Source organism: Micrasema longulum, unplaced genomic scaffold, assembly GCF_059751315.1.
Source record: "Micrasema longulum isolate JH-2025_06_02 unplaced genomic scaffold, ASM5975131v1 h1tg001200l, whole genome shotgun sequence".
Lineage (NCBI taxonomy): Eukaryota > Metazoa > Arthropoda > Insecta > Trichoptera > Brachycentridae > Micrasema > Micrasema longulum.
This window is the reverse complement of record NW_028278387.1, coordinates 166,281-187,883: the sequence shown is the minus strand read 5'-3', so window position 1 is coordinate 187,883 and position 21,603 is coordinate 166,281. Positions and strand designations below refer to the sequence as shown.

The 21,603-nt window shown below is 30.5% G+C and overlaps 1 protein-coding gene across 1 annotated transcript in view; it reads right to left on the bottom strand.

Annotated features, from left to right (window-relative positions):
- Positions 1-21,603, bottom strand: part of LOC148276550 (synaptogenesis protein syg-1-like) — a gene marked incomplete at its 3' end in the record, with an annotated part of 138,637 nt that overhangs the window by 28,409 nt on the left and 88,625 nt on the right. The window contains exon 3 of the mRNA XM_088234100.1: positions 13,434-13,564. Within this exon, the coding sequence (XP_088090226.1) occupies positions 13,434-13,564 (131 nt within the window). The remainder of the gene's footprint in view (positions 1-13,433; positions 13,565-21,603) is intronic.

Below are 21,603 nucleotides of genomic sequence, written 5' to 3'. Positions count from 1 at the left end.
TTAACTTAAAACAAATATATCGATTTACACGAGTGACAACGATGTTACCTGATACAATAATTTTATTACAATTTTTTTTTTGGCAAATCTTTATGAATAATTCTTTGGTACGTGTGATGTCACTGAACTCCTAAACGGCTAAGCTGATTTAAAAAAATGTATTTAACACTTTATATACATAATATACAATATATACATATAAAGGCAGGGATATCGCCTTTAAGCAATTTCTTCCTACCTACCCAAACGGTACAGTTTGAGAAAATCACAAGTACGTGGACATGTTGAATCTTATGATTTTATGCAAAATAAAAAACAAAGATAGAAACTAAAAACTTAATTTATATAAAAAAATTAACACTACACTATGAAGATACCGATTGACGCGCGGTTTTTAGCGAAATGTAGATCTTTGCGCTGCGCGTGTTCGTAAATATTAAAATCTTCAATCCCAATGAACTAAAAACTATTAAAAATAATATATCAATAAATAAATTTAAAGTAAATCTAAAGAAATTTTTTGAACACGTGTAAAAACAACATTAAATTTAAATTATTATGAATAAATTATTGTTTTATGTTTTTTTTTTTATATATCCTTTGTTTTAATTTTTTTTTCATGTACTCGTATTTAAAATTATAAAAACTTTATAGTAAACAATAAACAACTACAACAGTGTAAGTCACTCTCCAAGCACAAGAGTTAGTCTCTTTTTTTGAGAGTTACCGTCATAACATTTACTAGATGTGTAAAAATAGGTATGTAGAGAGTTAAAAAAAAAAAGGTACCTTTTATGAAATTTATTAAAAAATAAATGTACAAAAAAAATTTAGGAGCATAAACAGTTTATTCGTCGACCTACCAGGGTTGCATTCGACGAGAATGCATATACAAATAAAAAATGGAAGGATGTTGTTTTTTGTGTACAATTTTTTTTTTTAATGTTTACAATCAGCATTTGCTTTTTATGGACCCAATCAGATTCTTTCCTTACACTCCTTATAATTTCTAACCATATATTATTTATCAATGCACAGTAAACATATTAATTTTATTCTATTTTATTTTAACACTGTTTACTTAATATTATATCAAAATATATGGAGCTAATAAGTCGAGTCTTTTTGTCATGTTGTTCATCTTTTTGTCATTAAATCAAAAACAAAAAGACAAACTCATAAATAAATATTTATATTCTACTCTCGAAACAAATAAAGCTCACCCACCTAAACAATGGAGGCGGATTATTTTTATAAAAAAGTTTTTTTTTTAAACATCCAATTAATTCCCTAGCCACAAACAATAAACCTGCACTCTACGCAACCAATAATATAGAAACATTGTGTAAAATTCACAAAGATAAAACGTCTAATTACACCAAATCTGTAATAAATCAATTAAATTGTAGTATTTGCTATTCAATCTACACTGAAAAAACTAAAATGTACTTTATTATTAGAGTAAAAAAACTTTTTGGATTCGCAAACAATCTGATGGAAAATAATGAAAATTTAAATAGACTGGTTTAAAATTTTTTCATATTTAAAAAAATATTTAAAAATATACAACTTGGATATAACAGAAATGAAAAAAAAAGTAATCAATAAAAAGGAAAAAATAATAAATAACCGAATACATAATATTCCTTTCAGTCCACTCCTGTTTAGTTTAAAAGATCGTATCCATCCCACTTCCCATCTTTACAAGTACTTGATTTATCAGCTTCTTATGTTTTTATGTTATATTTAGTAATCACTGTTAAAAGAGTTCATTAGTAAATTATACCTTGATAAAGAAGCTTGCGCAGCTTCGAAACTTATCTGTAGAAGAAAAAATAAAGTAAGTGTTTTAAAACAAACTTGTTCTATTCTTATTTTATTTTAATGAATAACCACAAAAATAGGACTTGAAATATAAAATAAAACTTTTGTTGCAACAGAGAAGGAAAACATTTTTGAGAAGATAATATGGAAGTCTAGGCATGTACAGGGCTTGTGACCTGTCATTGGCTGGTTTAAGTTTAGTTCATTTATTTTAAAATTCAAGTACAAAGAATAGGTACTTTGGCGGACTCATTGCTTAAAGAAATATCTTCTAGTCAACCAAAAAACAGATTGGTCAAAACGAAGAGATTGGTCAGAATTTTGTACTTAAAAGAACATCAATATATACCAAAAGATTGGCAGATATATACAATTTTAAAAAACCTAGATAATAAAAAATGACCGCTGTTTTTTAATTGAGAGATAAAGCTTGCATATATTAACTTTAATAAATTTTAAAAAATATATTATGTTATACATGTTAAGTGATGAGGAATGCGGGATATGATAGTGGGTTTGGAAGATAAAAGAAAGAAGGTTTAAGTCTTTAAGTAGTTGATTAAGGTCTGCAAGTATATGGAGATACTCAAAACATTGTTGGATAAAATGAAAAAAAAAAATTCCCAGCATCAAATTTCAGCTTGCCTGTCTTATTTATCCCTAATTTTCTTAATTCGATCATTCTTTCTAAGTACCTTTGTAATTTATTAGACATTTAAGACTGTAACGGCAATAACAATTTAAACTGCGTGATAGTTTCGCGATAAAATTGATTGGTCTTATAATCATAAAATCTATTTAAAGATTAACCGAATCCCCAAACTTTCTCAATCACTTTAATTAAGTCCATCTCTAGGTAGAACGAAACGGTAGTGATTGAAGCTATAGACGTCAAATGAAAAAGCCTTAGAGATAGCCTATCATTCAGTTTATGGATCACGGATTTGAAAAGGAACTTAATACGCCAATATAAAGTACGGACTAAATAAACATGAGGGTTCAATTTGAGCAGAATCTGATAGATGTGATATAATACCATGTTTAATGGAACTTATGAGGGAACCCTTTCATAAAAATAAAGGGTGATGTAGTAATTAACTATTTTCTAAAACGTGTTCAATAAAATTTATCATTGCAATTTTTTTTCATAAACAATTTATGTAATATTTACTAACACCAGCGGGCTTATCGCTTTTTCCGAAAGCTTTTAACGATTTATTTAACAAGAATATATGGAAACACTTTATTGAAAGAAATCCGTTTTGTTGCATTTATTTATTTTATTTAATAATAAATCTTAACTTACTCTTTAATTAATTAAAAAACGTGTGAATATTAATTTTTAAAATGATGAAAAAAACTTTTAACATTCCCAACCCAAGAGGTTTTTGAAGAATCTATAGATATCTCTTTTGATAGAATCTATGAAAATTATTAAATTCTACAAATTTTTAAAATGAATTTAAAAAAAAAAAATGCACTGAGCTTTTGAATAGGGTGTCAAAATAATATTAAAATGCCCAATTTTAATACTTAACATATTTAAAATAGTGTAATTATAGTATGGCATATTATGAAATAAACTTGACTCACGAATTAAAAGTTATCAATAGGCACATAGTTATTTTTGCATCTAAATAGTATTTTTCTTTATAATAGAGCAAATAAAAAAATAAAGTACCAATTAAAAATAAAGTTAACAAAAGCTGTATGAAAAAGATAGTTTCTAAATAAAAACAAAAAAAAAATGGTAAACATAATCATAATGAAGTGTATAATCAAAAAGTATAGTAAACTATTGTAGATATTAAATACTTAAAAAGTAAGGAATGCATGTAATCAGTGAAAGAGTTAAGGAATACAAAAAGAGCATTTTGGAAATAAATGAATGATAAAAGGGCGTAAAATTTTTTAAAAAATACAATAAATTGTTGTTTAAATAAAAAAATGTGTTTTTTACATGTCTTGTTTTTATATTCCGGTACAATACAACACACGAATAATACAATGGTAATTTAAATAAAACTTCGTTTGTTAAACTCATATTTGTATATCATCATTACATGTCTTTCCCTAGTAGGGGCTTCTGGTGTCCACATAGAGCTCCAGGGCATGTATATCTCCTGCCAGTGCCTGTGCATTCTCTCAAGTCAAGTTTGTGTCCTGTAGTTCTGACATAAACTTACTGCCAACAAACGTCAGCAGACATCCAGGGTGACAAGAACCTGATGCCTTGTAAAGTAGGCAAGCGTCAAAATATAATATTGTATTTAAAATACTAGTTTTGTTTATTCAAAAACAATTATAAATTCGGCATCGTTATCACGCTGTGAAATCTATGTAAATATTACTCTTACCTCAAATTGTTATCACTTGCACCTTTAGTAATAAGGCTCCAGTCGCTCAATCAGAGATGTTTATCGACGCGGCTTAAAAGTCCGGCCGATCACAATGGAACAAGATTTGTTTATCGTAGTCAGTCACGTGGCGTTTAGCCACGTGACAGGAGCGCAAGATAAATTGTGGACAAACGTTCACAAGTTTAAACAACAAAAATATTTTACTTTTCTTAGAGTTTTGGAATATTTTCCATCTATTGATCATCTAAGTCGAGAGCAAAAGTTATTATACCTCTACGCAAACAGCGCACTAAATTTGGGGAACGCGCATTTGCGGTCGCAGGCCCTTTGACATGGAATGCTCTCCCAGCAGAGGTGCGAAACTGCAAGAGTGAAGTGTTTCGAAAAAAAAACTTTAAACTCACTTGTTCTCTAAATCATTTGAATAAATCCTTAGCATGTGATGACAAAGTACATTGTTTTTCTTAAATTACAAATTAAAAATTAAATTATTTTTTTATGTAATCACTTTGTAAAGCGCCCTTGAGGTACTATATTACGAAAATGGCGCTATATTAGTTTTCCATAATAATAATAATAATAAAATACTGCCAAATAATATTCAAATACGCAAAACCAGAAATTATATGTACGGTCAATTTTACAGGTTGCGAAACGCAAATATTTGAAAGATGACATTTTATATTTGGTGTAGCCATGCATCAGGTTGAAGTATTGAAATACTTAAAAAATGTAATGAATCCGACCGATTAATTTTCAACGATGTTCCATTGGAATCACTTAAATGATTTATAATACTTTATCGCGTCGGATATTACTAACAAGTGCGGCCATTGTGATTGAACAACGGGGCAAGGGGATTTCATAGTTAAAAAATTGTTACGTAACATGCAAATATTTTTTGTAATGTAGCTTTTTAAAAAAAAAAAACCGTTCATTGCAATTCGAGTGCGCTGAATCGCGGATTAAAATTTGGTAAAAATCCAAATAAATCAAATTATTTGAAACATCGAGCTGATAGCGAATAAAAAATCTTAAATCATTTCGTTGGCAGACAAATCACTTTCAAGTATTAAAGTCATTAATCACCGCCGTTTAGATTGGCTCCGAAATTTTCCAAAAAATAACGAGAGGGGAAATAAAGCATCCCGAGAAGATAGCCGAATCGATCATTGAAGCATAAAGACACCACCTTTGTGAGTTGTGGCAGTATTACAGTATCCGGCCTAATTCCTATTGACAGTCGTTCAGCCCTAAGCCGAGATACCGGGAAAAAATTATGAGGAATAGTTTGGGAATCAGATACTCAAAGAGAAATACGATTAAAGGAAGTTTGAGACTAGCGTTGGGTTAATTTATTAAAACACGAGCTTTTTTGTACAAATATATTTATAAATGAAGAGTTCACTAAAAAAATATAAATGATTCGGTTAAAATGTAAACTTCACTGGAAAATCATGTGCCGAAGAATACATTTAAAAAATTTTGACCAACAACTTTTTTTTTCATTTTTAATTTTCAATTTCAAAAGTATGCTTTAAAATTCATATATGTTTTGGGTTTGTTTTTACGTAGACAAGGACTGGATTTAATCCCTAAGGGGACTGTTAATATTAACATAATACAACAGAGATGAAGAACATCTTATCGAAAGGAGCAAAAACGTCTAGGCAACCCTGGGGGGTCGACGCCAGTTTTTGTCTACAAAAAATTAGACAAACTCAAAGCATTGTTGGTAAATCCACCTGGTCTATAAGAAATAAATAAATTGTACAGTATTTTCCGGCGTTGCCTAGTATGTAGGTGAAATAATTCAACCACGAATCTCACCCGCAACAATAAAGGTTTCATCTCTTTAACTTCATAAACGTCAACAGATGGAAGAATTGAAGAAAATTATTGTATATAAGAAGTTAAAGTATAGGCAAAATGGTGAATGTTACACAGTGTGTAAAGTGGCTACTTAAACCAGCCAATGACAGGTCATAAGCCCTGTGGATACCTAGGCTTTTTTATTCCCTTCTATAAAATGTTCTTTATTTCTGTCGAACTATCGAACCCAAGCCCTTTTGCATGGTAAGCAAACAGGAAACATAACCCAAATATTAGGTGATCTCAAAAACAACCACATTTTTCATTTGCGCTTTAAGGCTTAAGAAGGTTAATTTTGTTTTTGCACCTTAAATAGCGTAATATTTGACTAGCATTTTCTTCAAACATTCTGAGTTTTTAAATTAACATGGATGATTGATTAATGAATTTAATATTTAACATTCGTACTTTTTGACAGTTTGTTGCTTTAGTTCATTTTTGTCCAACAGACCATTTTTAACAAAATTTATTAAAGTGTGCCAGAGATCTGAGAGATCCGTAATTTATCAATTTCAAATGAAAACATTTTTTTTTTAAATTTGAGGGGTTTTTAACAAATTTTGTTTTAAGTTGTGGGGATTATTTATGCCCATTTTGTCAAAAAAAACTTTAAACTACTATTTAATTTATTATAGAGCTATACAAAATTTAAATATACCTATTATTATTTTTGAATGAACCACCATAACTTACTTTTTCTAAACTCCGTATTTAATATTTTTTATTTTATTATTATTATTTTTATTCATAAGTCCACTTTTTAGTAATGAGTCCCTTTAAAAAAAATATAACAGAATAATTTTTATTTATATTTTTAATATTATATTAAAATTTAAAGATTTTGTATTCATACAAAAACAAACTTACAAAAATGAAAAATATTTGTTTTTCATGTATAAAAAAAGGGTAAAACGAGACTTTCAATTACAAATACAAAAAAAAACTTTTTTTACGATAAAAGCTCAACTTTTCAATTCTTTTTTTTTTCCAAAAAAACAAAACAATTTAAGACATTTCGACGAAATATTTCATTTTCGTTATTCACTTTCCTTCTCAGACGCTACAGGTAAAAATATTGAATGAAAAATCGATTATTGATTGACTCTGATAAAAATACGACATATCACTCATATATGGCGGACAAATAAGGCCAGTGAACAGATTATCGATATCAACTAGGTAGTGAGCATTCCATTTCATTTTCGATGAAGAAATCTACAGCTTTATATTCATATTTATACTTTTTATATCTAAACGTGTTAATCAATATTTTAAACATTAGTGTTACTTTTGTTTTTGTATCATATTTTGACCAAGATGTAAAAATCAACAACATAAACCTATTGTAATTTTGAGACAAATAAAAACAGTTCTTTGCTCAGTTGTGCGGATGTTGATGAGAGTGTATGTTAGTGAGGGTGTGGGTTGGTGATAGATATCTATACGTTGTTTTAGAAGTATGTGTGTGAAGGGTCTCCCTAATTATTCATTGTCATATTTTTATTATTTTTAATAAATTTTATTTTGGTAAGGTAGGCCAACAGATAAAAGTTATTTATAAATCAAATATAACTTTTATAAAAAACATTAAAGTCAAATTATAGAAAATTTTCATAATTATCGTATTTGAAATTGTTGAACGAAAACATGTCTACTTAGTAACTATCAACAAAGTTAATTTTACATAAATCACCAATAAAGATGCGTCAGTGGACAAATGATTGATGTCATTCTTTTTTTTTAGATTGTATTTTTTGAGTTTGTAAATAAATTAATATTATTCAAGCGATGATAACATAACTGCGTTATATGTGAAGTGATTATATTTTGTTTATAGTTGGTTCGATAAACATATTTCTAAAACAGGGGAGTGTGCCAATTTGGCGATCAGGAACATTTAAAGGTATCTCTTGCAAAAGATAAGGGCAGTCGTAAAATATCAAATTATCTTTAAACGATTCTTCTATCTTTCAACGGCCAATGCTCATTCCCAAAAAATGTAGAAAAGGACTTAAAATGGAAAATATTTGGTCCCGTGGTGGTGTTGTGGACTTGAGGGTAAAATCTCCAAGGTTTAAATCCCACTGTTAAACTCGGTTACTAATTTTCTAGCTCAAATTATTAATGATTTTTAGGAAATGGTTTGAAAATTAAAAAAAATTGATAAATAATAAAAACACGAATGTTATTATTAGTTTCAGATAAATTTTGAAACTTAAATCACTTATCAACTTTTTTATGTCTATTGGTTCTAAGTCGTACCTAACTCTTTGTCAGAGCACTCACTTACTTAATATTAAAATATTATTTACCTAATTTTAGTGCATGTTCGGACACGGTGGTGTTTGTATCCCCTTTAACTCTCCACGTTATTGATGTTGGTTGCGAATTATGTGGGTATGCATTGGTCGAGTATTGTCACAACCATCCTTTGTACCCACAACCACTGTTCACTTCCCACCTCAATATCTTTTGATCATCCGTCACAATCAGACCTCGTGTCATACATTGCGCGTTTATTTTATTGAACGTGTGTTGCATCATAAGCTTTGTTTCCACTAACTACCAGTGTTGAGCTCAAAATTGGTGCGCTCGCAAGTGACCAGTCGGACCACAGTAATTCCATCAAGAACGAAGGTAAAGTTAGTGGCCTCCATTCTTAATCCTATTCATTTGTTGGGGTTGGGTTGTAAACGATTGACTCTGCTTACCGCACATCGAGGACACTCACTTATTTTCAATAAAATTAAATACAGTCCACTCCGCTTAATCATATCGTAGAAATCCTAAGGCCTCCAGTTTTTCTTGCCCCGCATCCGCTTGAAAATTTATTTTCCCACCAGATGTATTGTTTCGCAAATACTACGTATACTACGGTGACGGTAAAGGTAAAGGTAAAGGTGAAAGTATATTTTAGTATTTGCATGTTTGTGTAGTGAGTGTCCTGACAAAGAAACGGATACGTCTCAAAACCGGTATCCATTAAAAGTCGGTAAGTCATTATACAATAATATTGAGTAACATAAATCAAAATGTTGGACCACAAAGTTATGGTTTGAATACTCGTATAAATAGAATTTAACTTATTTTGACCTAAAGAAAAAATTGGAAAGAATATCGTCTGCTTAGTTACATAAATATAGTGAATATCTAATATTATTCTTAGAGGAACGGGTACTCAAAGGCTTAGGGCACACGCCTTGTATAGCCAACTTTTATGAAAAAGTAGAAGTCGACAAGAGAGGCTTTTAGAATTAGAATAATCCAACCCCACTCTCTCGGAAGTCCCTCAAACATATTAAATTTTAAACTTGCCATTTTTGGTCCAATTTATAATTTACCAGAACAAAATTTTTAACAAAAATTCGTAGATTAACGAATAAAACCATAAGTTTACTTTTATTTGGATCAGATGGCGTATAGAACACTACATAAGTGCATCAAATGAAGGTTATCTTGATCATCCGTTTGTAACATAAAATGATCAGTTTTACGCAAAAGTATAAAACCAAGGATAACGAAATTGTGGGTTGAGGTTTAACGGACTCACGGATCAAAAGTTCAAGGCTTGAACCCCACATTACAACAACATGATTCCTATTTTCTAATACTGAGTTATACACGGTTTTTCAGGGTCAGACCGTGAAATTTCAGGGGCACATTCCTCACGGTAAGCTTTAAAAAAAATCTTGACATTTTTTTTCCAAAAACTCATTTCAATATATTATTTTTTTAAATTTTTTAATCTCAAAAGGGAGTAAATCTTTAATTTCTTGGACGCACATCCCTTTCACTAACCCTTACCCCTCCGCAAGAATTTTTTATCGAGATAAAACCGTATTTGACCAACGAAACGACACGCACCAGACGCGGAAAAGTGAAGCGGCTTGGTAGGAGAGGGGTAGGGGTTTGTGGAGGGACTGCTTGTCCGAGAAATTAAGGATTTAATAAATTTTGAGGTCAACTTTTTTTTTAAAATTGCTTTTTGAAAAAAATGAAAAAAGGTTTTTTTTTAAACTTACCATGAGGAATGTTCTTCTGAAATTTTGCGGCGCGGCCCTAAAAAACCGTATATACAACTTGTCCAAAATGGTACTGGTAATTTTGATATTTGCGTATGTTATAAGAACGCAATTATTACTTTGTATAAAAATAACACATTGAATCGACTATGCCGGGGTTTGAACCCAGGACTAATAACAGCACTACGAGGCCAAAAAATCTACGCTTGATTTTTTTTTTGTATTTTTACCTGGGAGAAGCCATTGAGTCGAAAATATTTGTTCAGGGTTTGGTTTTCCTTCACACAGAGAACCGTATTTATTAAGTTAGTTTATACATTCAAATGTTTACTAATAAAAAAAGAGAGACTGACACTTAAATTTAAAATGAGGAAATTTTTTGGATCAGGATATTTCGGCATTTAAAACGAATCCTTTTTTTAATAAGTGGTCGGAATTTTCGAATCCCGAGAGATTACTGGGCATAAAAGGTGTTAGATTTGGCCAAATATGTTTCTGCCGGGTAGAGACTTTGTCGGCGAAATTGACAAAATCGGCGTTTTCTTTCAGGCGCTGAAAATGCTTTACTTTCCAATTTTCAGGGACCACATTCGGGTGACTTCACAGATCGGGAACAATGACGTAATGACCGCCCATTGTGCTCCCAGAACCTTCTTTCTGGAGGAAGCGGATGTTTAATCCGCGTAAGAAGTGAAGAAAGTTTTAAACTGTGATGTTTATGGGAGTTTCGTATGAAATGTATCCGGAATTCATTACTTATTTTACGACTTTATTTTTGTTACCGTTTTCTGATTTTGTAATGATGTTTTGTAGCACTTTATTGATTATATCACTTGAAATTTTTAATTAATTTTTTTTTTTTAATTTTTAAAAACTTTAATCTAATACAGTCCAAAATGACTTAAAATACTTATTTTTTTATGTAATTTATGTTTAAAGCATTAACTTTATCCGTCTCTTCATTAGGGCACTCACTACACCAACATGTTATTATCAAATTCCATTCTCTTCCCTTTCCCCAAATTATGGCACCAGAGCGATGATTTTTTATGCGCTATAGATATTTACCATTGGCGTGTCCTAATTGTTATGTTTTAAATTATGTATTATATAAATTAGGACCACCTTAAAATCCCAATAGCTCCCAGTTTTATTTGCCTTTTTCGGACGTATGATATACAAATACGACAGAAAAATTATTTTAAAAAAATATTTAAAAATATATATATTTTAGGGTGCGGAAAACGGGACAACTGGCACCACATATCTTCTCTAACCACGTTTGCCTACTTGAGAAGGCATCATGTTCATAAAGTCCTAAACGTGCGCTGCTGAACTTTTATTGGCAGTTCATGTCAAAACTACGGGACGCAAACCTGACTTGGGAGGATGCACAGGAGATGTCAGCTGATAAACATGCCTGGAGGCACTTTTTGGATACCATAAGGTTCAACTAGGGAATGGACACGGAATGTGAAATGAATTAAATTAACAAGGTTTCTTGAACAATTAAAAGAATTTGTATATCTGAGAAGTATGTTTTCAAGAGATGGAAGAGTAGAAAAAGATGTTAAAAGGAGAGTGAATGCGGGAAATAAAATATCCGGCGTACTAAGCACAGTAATTGCTAATAAAAATATGTCAATCGAAGCTAAACTGGCAGTGCACAACGGAGTTTTGGTCCTAACATTTATATATGGAAGTGAAACATGAAACTGGCAGAGGAAGGATGAAAGCCAAATGAAAGTAGTTGAAATGCGATCTCTAAGACGAATGTGTGGGAAATCAATGTATGACAGGGTTACAAATGATGAAATCAGGCGAAAGTGTAAATCTAAGCCAAGTATAACTGATAAGATCCAGAAGGGTCTCTGAGATGGTTTGGTCATGTAGAACAAATGGACGACAAAAGAATGAACAGCAAAAACATAAATGGCAAAAATGATCGGTAACGTGAGACGAAGACAACCAAGAAAGACGTGGCATGATCAGATAAACCAAAATCTTAAGTCTGGTCATGTCAAAAGCAGACAGAACGGAAGGGCATGTATGAAAAGATGTATGAATGTAGAAGAAGCTAGGAATATATGCCAGGATAGATGTGTGTGGCGATCCATTCTCTCTGCCTACCCCTACAGAGAAATGGCGTGGTAGTAGTAGTAGGTTTCTTGAAATTTCTCTTGTATTTTTTATGTTATTGTACCAGAATATAAAATTAGACGATACAACATCAATTTAAGTTAGGCAATAATCAATCCAACCATATGTGCGGTTGTTTTTTTTGAAAAATACTGGGGAGGTACTTGCGAAAGGGTGGCATAACAAAAATGTTTACATGCCCATATACCAAAATTTTCAGCCACCGCATATCCTCCAAATGAATTATTAAATGACGCGCTGCGTATTGACAAAAAGCTCTCCTTAAAAGCTCGCCTTTATTCACATATCGATCTATTTCCGGTCGTGTTTGCTCTCAGCTATTTTCAATTAGAGCCTGTATTTGATACGTGAGAACCTTATTTGCAGTAGAAGTATTTGTTCATCGATTTACACATTAATACCTGCATGCCGTTTAACGGAGCCAGGGAATAATTTAATGAACGCATTCCAAGATGCATCGTCCAGTACGGACGATGCATCTTGGCATTTCAATCAAATAACGCATTAAAGATAATTAAAATTGGAAAAACTACACCTATTCATAAATTTAAAATCGTTTAAACCTTTTTTTAATTCAATTTTATTTACGAAGGAAAAATTTATAACTTTTTTCTATCCCCATTTTAATTTGTTAATCTTAATGACTACTTAGGGCGTGAAATTAAGACTTAGGTCTACAAACATTTAGACGAACTCAAAATATCGTGATAAAACCAACTGGTCTAAGACAAAGTTTAAAAATTGGAAAATCGTTTTCAGGCGTTGTCTAGTATGTGAAATAATTTGATCGAATTAATCTCTTCACAGCAGCAAAGGTTTCATACTGGAACATTACTGAAATCAACAGATAGAAGAATTGAAGAAATAGGGATGTTTGAACATGGGCAAAGTGGTGAATGTTACACAGTGTGTAAAGTGACCAATCAAACCAGCCAATGGCGGGTCAAAAGTTCTGTAAATGCCTAGATTTCCATTATTCTTTCTCTAAAATGTTCTCCATCCTTGTAATATGTTAATATTTTTTTAGTTGAGTTTTTAAATATTTAGTTTGAATCAGTTTGTAGTTTTGTGTTGTCTTACATTTGTACCCCACTTTACCCCAACTTGATTCCAATTTTTTAATAGACAAAAATACATCATGTTTATTACGCACATATTAGAAATATATGCCTATAATATTATGAACGAGACTTACGTCATGAAACCACGTGATCCGATGTTCCTTGGGGTTGGCTTTAATGGTACACTCAAAATAGACATCATCCCCTTCTTTGATGTCATCAGGGTTGAGGGTGCTACCGAGAGACAGGACTACTAATGGTGCATCTGTGGACAAACAAAATAATAATTATATTTATATATTTTGAAATGTTAAAAGTTCCATAGGGCCATTATTATAGAAAATATTAAAAGTTATATAAAGATTAGACAAAAAAGCTATCAGAAATTATTAGTGTTTCATTATTTTGCAATACCATGTCCTGTAATGAAGTAGATAATGTTATAATATTATTATTTTAATGTATGTAAAGCCATAAAAATATTCATCGCGTTTTGTGTTATTTGTTTTGCACATAAAATGTATTTTAACAACAGCATTAAGATGTATAATTCAAAATGTCATAACCCCCAGCTCTAAGAATAAGAAAAAGAAGAAGCATAATTATTAATTTATTGTGTGAGTAAAACCGATTGGAAGACTCACGGACTTTAAAGTGGTTTCGGGTATGTGGATGAATGTACTTTTAATCTTGTAATATATTTATATTTTCCATACATTAAACGCCCCGAGTGCTTTTAAAATACAAACTTGCTTATACAATACATTATTAAGTTCACAAAACATAATTGGTAGCAGTTATGCCTTTTATACAAAGTAAATCTATCAGATTTATTGAGTATAGGGTGTTGTTTTATATAATAAACCTTTTGAACTTTTTCAAAGATGGTGAATGGTTATTGTATTTATTTTTTTATACATTTCATAATAAATACTTTTTTTTCACTTTATCCAGTTGTATAAAACAGTATTTTATGATTTTCTTGTTATATTACTTTAAATATTTAATTAAATTTTTACATTTACTCTTAAATTTTTTAAATATCTAATAAATATGTTTGAATATTTTCAGGTTTAATTTTGGTTTATAAATCTTGGGTATATGTTAATAAAAAAAATGAGGTTTATAAATGATTTTTTTTAAAATATACAATAGAAGTAATTCAAAATTAGGCAATTTGGTTGTAACAAAGTGTAAATTAATGAAAGAATGAAATATGCCAAAATAAAAAATAAAAAAATACACACACATATTAAAATAAACAAACACAGAAAAGTACATTCAGCAATAAAATAATTAAGTAGCAAAGGAGTGACAAATTTAAACATTGTTTTTTCTGATAACTTATTATGTTTTACTTGACATAATTTTTAATTTAATTAAAGCAGACGAATATTAAATATAAGAATAATATTGGTAATTCTCAACGGGGTTGAATCCAGTTCGCGTCTTAAAAAAATTGGACAAACTCATTTAATAGTAGATTAATTTCGTTTTGAAAAACCCAATGTTTTCCTTCGAGAGGGTAAAGCGGGGTAATGTGACACACAAAGAAATGCGTCCGCGCCGTAACTCACGACTGATAAAGACGCTATTCTGGGGGTGTCTCAACTAACCCCACTCCACCCTCCACCCCAACCGATCATCTGGGAAACTCTATTCTAATCTTGTAGATTGGAAATGTAAGCGAAGAGACTGAAAAATGTTTTTTTGGTGATAGATTCCATTTTTCTCTTTCAGTTTGATTTCAAATCTACGTTTCAAGGATACAAAAACACAACGGGAGAATTTATGGGTTAGTTGGAATACTTTTTGCTCCTTTTGATATCGCTTTGTTTAAATTTAATTATTTTTTGTCAAAATAATAAAACTGTTACATTTGTCGGCAGAAATCAAACCTCACACATAATGTGTTTAAGTTATAGTTTGTTATTTTTACTAAATTATATATACATGGTGTTACAGGGCCATATTTATATTTTTCTTTTCGTAATTAAAAATCGAGTAAACCGTTAATTTATCAGACTAGCATCCCTTACCCCTTAGACCATTACCCCTCCACAATAAAAAAAATGAGATAAAATACGTATTTGACCAACGAAGTGATACGTACAGGAAAGCGGCCGGGTAAACTAGAGGTATGGGTTTGTAAAACGGATGCTTATGTCAGAAATTAAAAAAAGACTTCATTTTATAATTTAAAAAAACTAGTTTTCGTTAAAAAAATAAGTAAAAAAAATAACTGAAAAAAAAACTTTGACCTCACTAAAATCAACAAATGGAAGAATTGAGGAAGTATGGATGTTCAAACATAGGCAAAATGGTGAATGTTACACAGTGTGTAAAGTGACCACTTAAATCAGTCAATGACAGGTTATAAGCCCTTTAAATACCTAGACTTCCATATTCCCTTATTTAAGGTATTCTCCATCCCTGTTGTAATTCGTTTAAAAAAATAAGGATTTAAAAAAAAGTTTCCCATAAAGAATGTTCTTCTGAAGTTTTCCGGTTTGGCCCTAAAACGCTGTGTAATTATTTTATTTTGAAATTATATTCATTTATCTATTTTTATTATTACAAATATTTTATTTCGTCTTAAAAAAGTATGAACATAATACATAAATATCCTAACTTTAACTTGTATCTAAATATCTTTAAAATATATACTAATTATTAACGTATCTCAACAATAAATTTCCACTAATTTAATTGATTTTTAACTTTCGATATACGATGCAAAAAAACTCCTTTGAGTCACTGTGTAGTAATTTGAGGTTAGGATATGATCACCTGATAATCGTTGTAGCTTTTTATCTTACTAAAATTATATGACGATTGGTTAGACTGAAAGAAATTGCCAGCGGCAATTAGTCCGCCTGTAAGTAACGTATGCCTTTGTTTTATTATTGTGTATTTATGATAATAGTATATACAAGTAAATAATTATTTGACAAAAATGTTTAGTAAGTTTCTCTCAAATAAATGTTTTAAATATTTTTCTCATATACTGGATATTTTGTCATTTTCGTAGATCCAGATGAAAAAAAAACTGATAATTTCTAAATACCTGATATAATTTTATTCGTATTTGTTAATGGTTACTTAAAGATCACAAATTTCTTTGTTGGTAATATTCATATTAGTTGGCCAAATATAATTTAAAAAAGTGTAATTTGCAACACCGGTTACATCACAGGAACAGGTGGGTTAATTGTAAGTTATTAGTTTGATTTATATTTTATTATTTATTTGTAACAAGATGTATTAAGAAATAACTTAAATATAGAAAATTTCTATCTAGTCGGGATCTGAAACAATGAACCTCTGTACATTGTAAAAACACTGAAATAAATAAATAAAACAGGACCTAGAAAGTAGTTTAAACAGTTTTAGCGGCAAACATTTATAATCCATAAATGTACAAAAGCTTCCGTTAAAAACAAAATTGCTGAAATAAAAAAAACAACACTTGCGCCGTTATGTTTCTAGAAGTCAATCAGTTAAATAATTTGTTACATTTACCGTTTCCGTCGATGTACTTCTATCGATGTCGATACTTCGCTGATGAAACCAGCGACTGACCAATCAGACGTAGCTACAATAGCTTGCAAATCTCACACTAATACTACAGCGACACTATCGCTTCGTGGCGGAAATAAATGAAAATAGCAATTCAGTCCTTCTTTTACAAGTGCTAAACTAGTATTAGGATTAGGCTTATAAAAAAACTTGCACATGCGTCATTATTCTTCTGGAGGTGCGATATGCGTTATTAATCTTTTAGAGTAGTGGTTACCGGATCTGGATACTTCGCATAATGCAACAAAATTGGTACCAGAGGCGAAGAAGGCAGATGCCTTGCAAAAGACTAACATTCTTCACAATTGATGAATTGATGAAGTGCCCTTTGCACTACTGAATGTGTATAGGGGTAAAAAATCATTATTCTTTTGTAAAAGATCCCCACTTTAATTGTGAGGGCAAAAGAATTATAAGAAAACGATATCTCAATTAAAGCTCTATAGATATAAAACAAAAGTTTTCTCCCTTGGATAGCCGCAGTAAATATGGAAGAGTTTATTGAATAGGGGAAGATTTATTAATGTTGCATCGAGAAATCAGAAGGGTGTGGCGTATTACTAAGAAAATATTTCATGGAGGATAAATGCATCAGAGGGGATAAAAACACCCCCGAGAAGGGAAGATAAATAGCCCTCGAGAGGAATTTAGTACAGACACGAGATAACGATGCAAAATGTCATTTATTTTCACTTAAGTACAACTAATTCATGCGTAATTTTTCACAAGTGTTTTTGAGAGCATCACTGAGTTTTTCTCATTATTTTTCTAAGTTACTTCTGACAGAATCTTCTGAACGTACAATTAAAATGTCTAAGAATATTCTAAAACATTCTAGAAGTTCGCTTGTTGTAAATATCTCAATACTTGCAAATAAGAACAAAACGATATAATTACACAAAATAAAAGAAAACATAATATTTAATATCGTTTAATAATTTAGTATTAAACAAAACTATTTTAATGTATTTCAGTTTTTATGTCTACTTTACAACATGAATGAAGTATACCCCCACGCACAGGTCATGCTTATACGGGTTTTTTGTTTATTTTAATTTTAAAACTTGACATATATGAATTAAAAAATTATTTTTTTTAGATTTTTCGAACGAATAAAAAACAGATTTTTAAAAGATGACTCTGCAGGTTAAATAATAATTTGTAAAGTAGTTTTGATATAAAGAAAATAGGACTTAAGAAATAAGTAAAACAAGATCTTTAAATTCTGTAAATATTGTTTTCCAAAATCGAGTTTGTCTCGGGAGGCGAATCGTCAAAATAAGCGATTATGCATAGCTTACCTGACTTTCGATAATTTGACTATTTGCTTATTTGACTATCGATAATTATGTTTTACAGTAACCATATTAATGGCAAAGAATAAAATTAAAACAATTGTTATTTATTATAAATTACCACCACCGTTTATATTTTCTTATAAAAAAATATCTATAAAGTGCGCCTAGCGCCTAGCCCGTTCTCAGTGAACGATGAAACTAGCTGATTACCTCAGCTTATTCCTCTATACAAAAAAGTGCACTATCTTTTACATTTTTAACCCAAGTCAGCTTTTTAAGTACTAAAACTTGCTTGCAAATTACAAATATTATTTGAAGATTTTCTTTTTAGAAACAAGTATTTCGAACATTTTTTCCGACGGACTATATTTCTTTGATAGGATACCGTTGACATATTATATCACATAAGACATGTGGCGTTTGTAGTGGCCGTTTTTGGCGTTATTTATTTTAAAAGAAATTGGCCAGTGCTTAGTGTTGACAGTTACTATTAAATGTCATTGTGGTATTTGTTAATACACCTTTGTACAGGGTATTGTATTAAAATAGTGTAGAATAAATCTACGTTTATCGCGTGGTTGACAATAATTGTTGTTTGAGTTGATTTTCACAGAACCACAGAAAAAATAGTCATGCATAGTAATATTACTTACATATTTTGTACTTATATGTAGGGACAAAATAATGATATTTTTTTGTAGATTACCTATAAAATAAATCATGGCTTGCCACAGATAAATATTGCATTAAACTGTTAAGGCTTACAAATTTGTATTTTTTTTTGTCTCGGCTTTAATTTTCTTTAGTTGTATAATATTTCAGTTGTACCTGTATATATTAAAAGTACATTTTAAATAGATTCGTAATAAATTTTGTAAATATTTGTTTTAAGATGTAACTGAACTCTTTTAACTAGAATCATTAAAATTCGTCCATAAATTAGCCACTAATGTAATTGTAGACGAAGAACTAAAACTAGTAAAAAATTGTAGTCAACATGGACATAATACGAGAATATCAGACAAATACCATTTACAACTTTCTAAAACAAGACAAGGACAATCAAGACTAATGAACCAGGGACTGAAATTATATAATAAACTACCAGACAAAACTAAACAAAAGACTCAGACAAACTTTTCAAAAGACGTAAAAAATATTATCTTGAACAACAGAGTATAAATTAAAAATGTATACATTATTTTATGTAATATGAATGTAATAATCCGTAAGGGTTTATAAATAAATTTTCAAATAAAAAAAAATAAAAAAAAAGTAAGTCCGCATAGTTTCTCAGCTTTCTTGAAGTAAAAATAAAAATACAGCCATATTAATGAAGACCGTATGTTTAAGTCGACGTTTTGCGGAGGAAAGTCTTAAATCATGGGTGCGCGGACAAGTATCATTGTGGAGCGGAAAATGCGGTCTCAATTTTTTTGGTGTCTGGGACCTTTCCTTTGAAATTCGACTTCTTTAAGTGCCTTGCATAAATCACGCTTTTTATTCAAACGTTCTCCATTGTTGAAGACCACCATTCAGAGGAGAGAAGTAACACCAAGACAGAAATGCCAGGGCCGCCTTCGGGCACTCTTCGTTCCAGCTAACGGTAAAAAAATATTTTAAGCTCATCAAATTTAGATTTGTAACTTTTACAGTCTTTCAGATACTTGTGATATTTTTTTTGGTTTTTGTGCCATGTTTTGCTAATCTTTCTTTCCAACATTTCAAACAGCATTTTTTTATTAATTTATTTACAAACACAAGTTGAATGTACATTATTTGAAACGTAAATCCCAACTCGATGGGACTAAAAGTTCTGTGTTGAGATGGCACCAGCAATTAATTGATACATACACATGAGTATATCATAACAAATATAAGATCAGAAACATAAAAAAAAACTTATTTATTACTTTAAATGCTATTCTTTATTACTGAGATAGCTGACTTTTTATCAGGTCATAGAAAATAAATAAAAAACTATTTAGATTTAAATTGTTGAGTCCCTTTCGACAATAAAATAAAGCTTCCTACTACTATCCACGACATTTTTATAGTTTCTGACAGAAATACAGATCTAGTGGATTCCATAAAAAAATTAAAGTATTTCAAAAGTTTTGCAATTATTTCAGCGAATTGACTATGTCCAATTAATTGAACCCACGTCAGTGAAGAATCAACCATCTTTTCGTCAACTAATGAAGTAGTATAATATTGTGTGCTTTTGAATTTACACTTTTCGAAATTAAGATTTAAAGGCTACAAGACTTCTGAAGAATCGATATGACTTTATAGATAATCGAACATAACCTTGTTTACCCTATTTTAATTGGCGTCCGAGAACCACATTATTTTGAGATGCATCCCATCATCTTTATTTATATAAGATAAAATTTTTGTATACAATATGCCAGACAATTGATAGTTTTTAGACGCTTTGTGTAAATAAATCACTCGGATTAGTTCAGTAAACTCGTCAAAGTTAGTAAAATTGAATCAACTCGTGTAAAAAGGCATTTTTAAAATCAGAATTGTATTTTTTATAAATAAAAGAATAATATTTCAATTAATGAGCTATGTTTGTAATAAATCAGAAATATCATTTAAATTTAAAACAAAAAAAACAAACAAAATAAACCATCACTCAGCAGAGAGAATAAAACGCTACATCACTCTATCTTTGCATACATATTTCGCTTCCTCTACATTCATACATCTTCTCATACACGAGCGCCAACTATTCCAACAACATGTCCATCTCCAAGTATTTGTTTGAATATTTGAACTCATGTCATGTCTTTCTCGGTCTTCCTCTATTTCTGCATCTATCAAAATTCGATTCAGCATTTTAATTTTATAAAAAATATAGATAGAAAAAAGATCTTTTTGTGACGTATGTTTTCGCCCTCACCTTCAACTGGCTCTGCGCTTTAAGAATGTGAATAAGTAGTTTTCTTTTCGTACGCAACATGAGAGTGGCGCTAGTTCTTTTCACACCAAAATGGACGCAGAAATACGAATTCCAGTTCCCGCCAAACACGACACAAACGAGATTTCGCGCGCGAAGAATTTGCGTGTTTGGTATTACCAGTTCTTAGAAACGCGATAGTAATGGTAGCTTAATAGGGTTCGCCTTAGTGACAGCGTTCATTACATCATAATTGCTTTTAGATTTCAGGTCGGAAGACCTTTCAGCAAACCGCTGATAATCGTATCATATTACAGGGAAAGATAAGATAATGCTTTTACGATAGCCGCACTCATTTTTGTTTTTATAGGGGTATATATACACACGAAAGGAAAAATGAGGATAATCACATGAGTTGTAAACAATAAAACATTCCTGTAAATTCGTTTATTAACAAATTCAGACCGGAATAAATTCTTGCATATAAATAAAACAGTATCCAGCATGTACTTCAGAAAA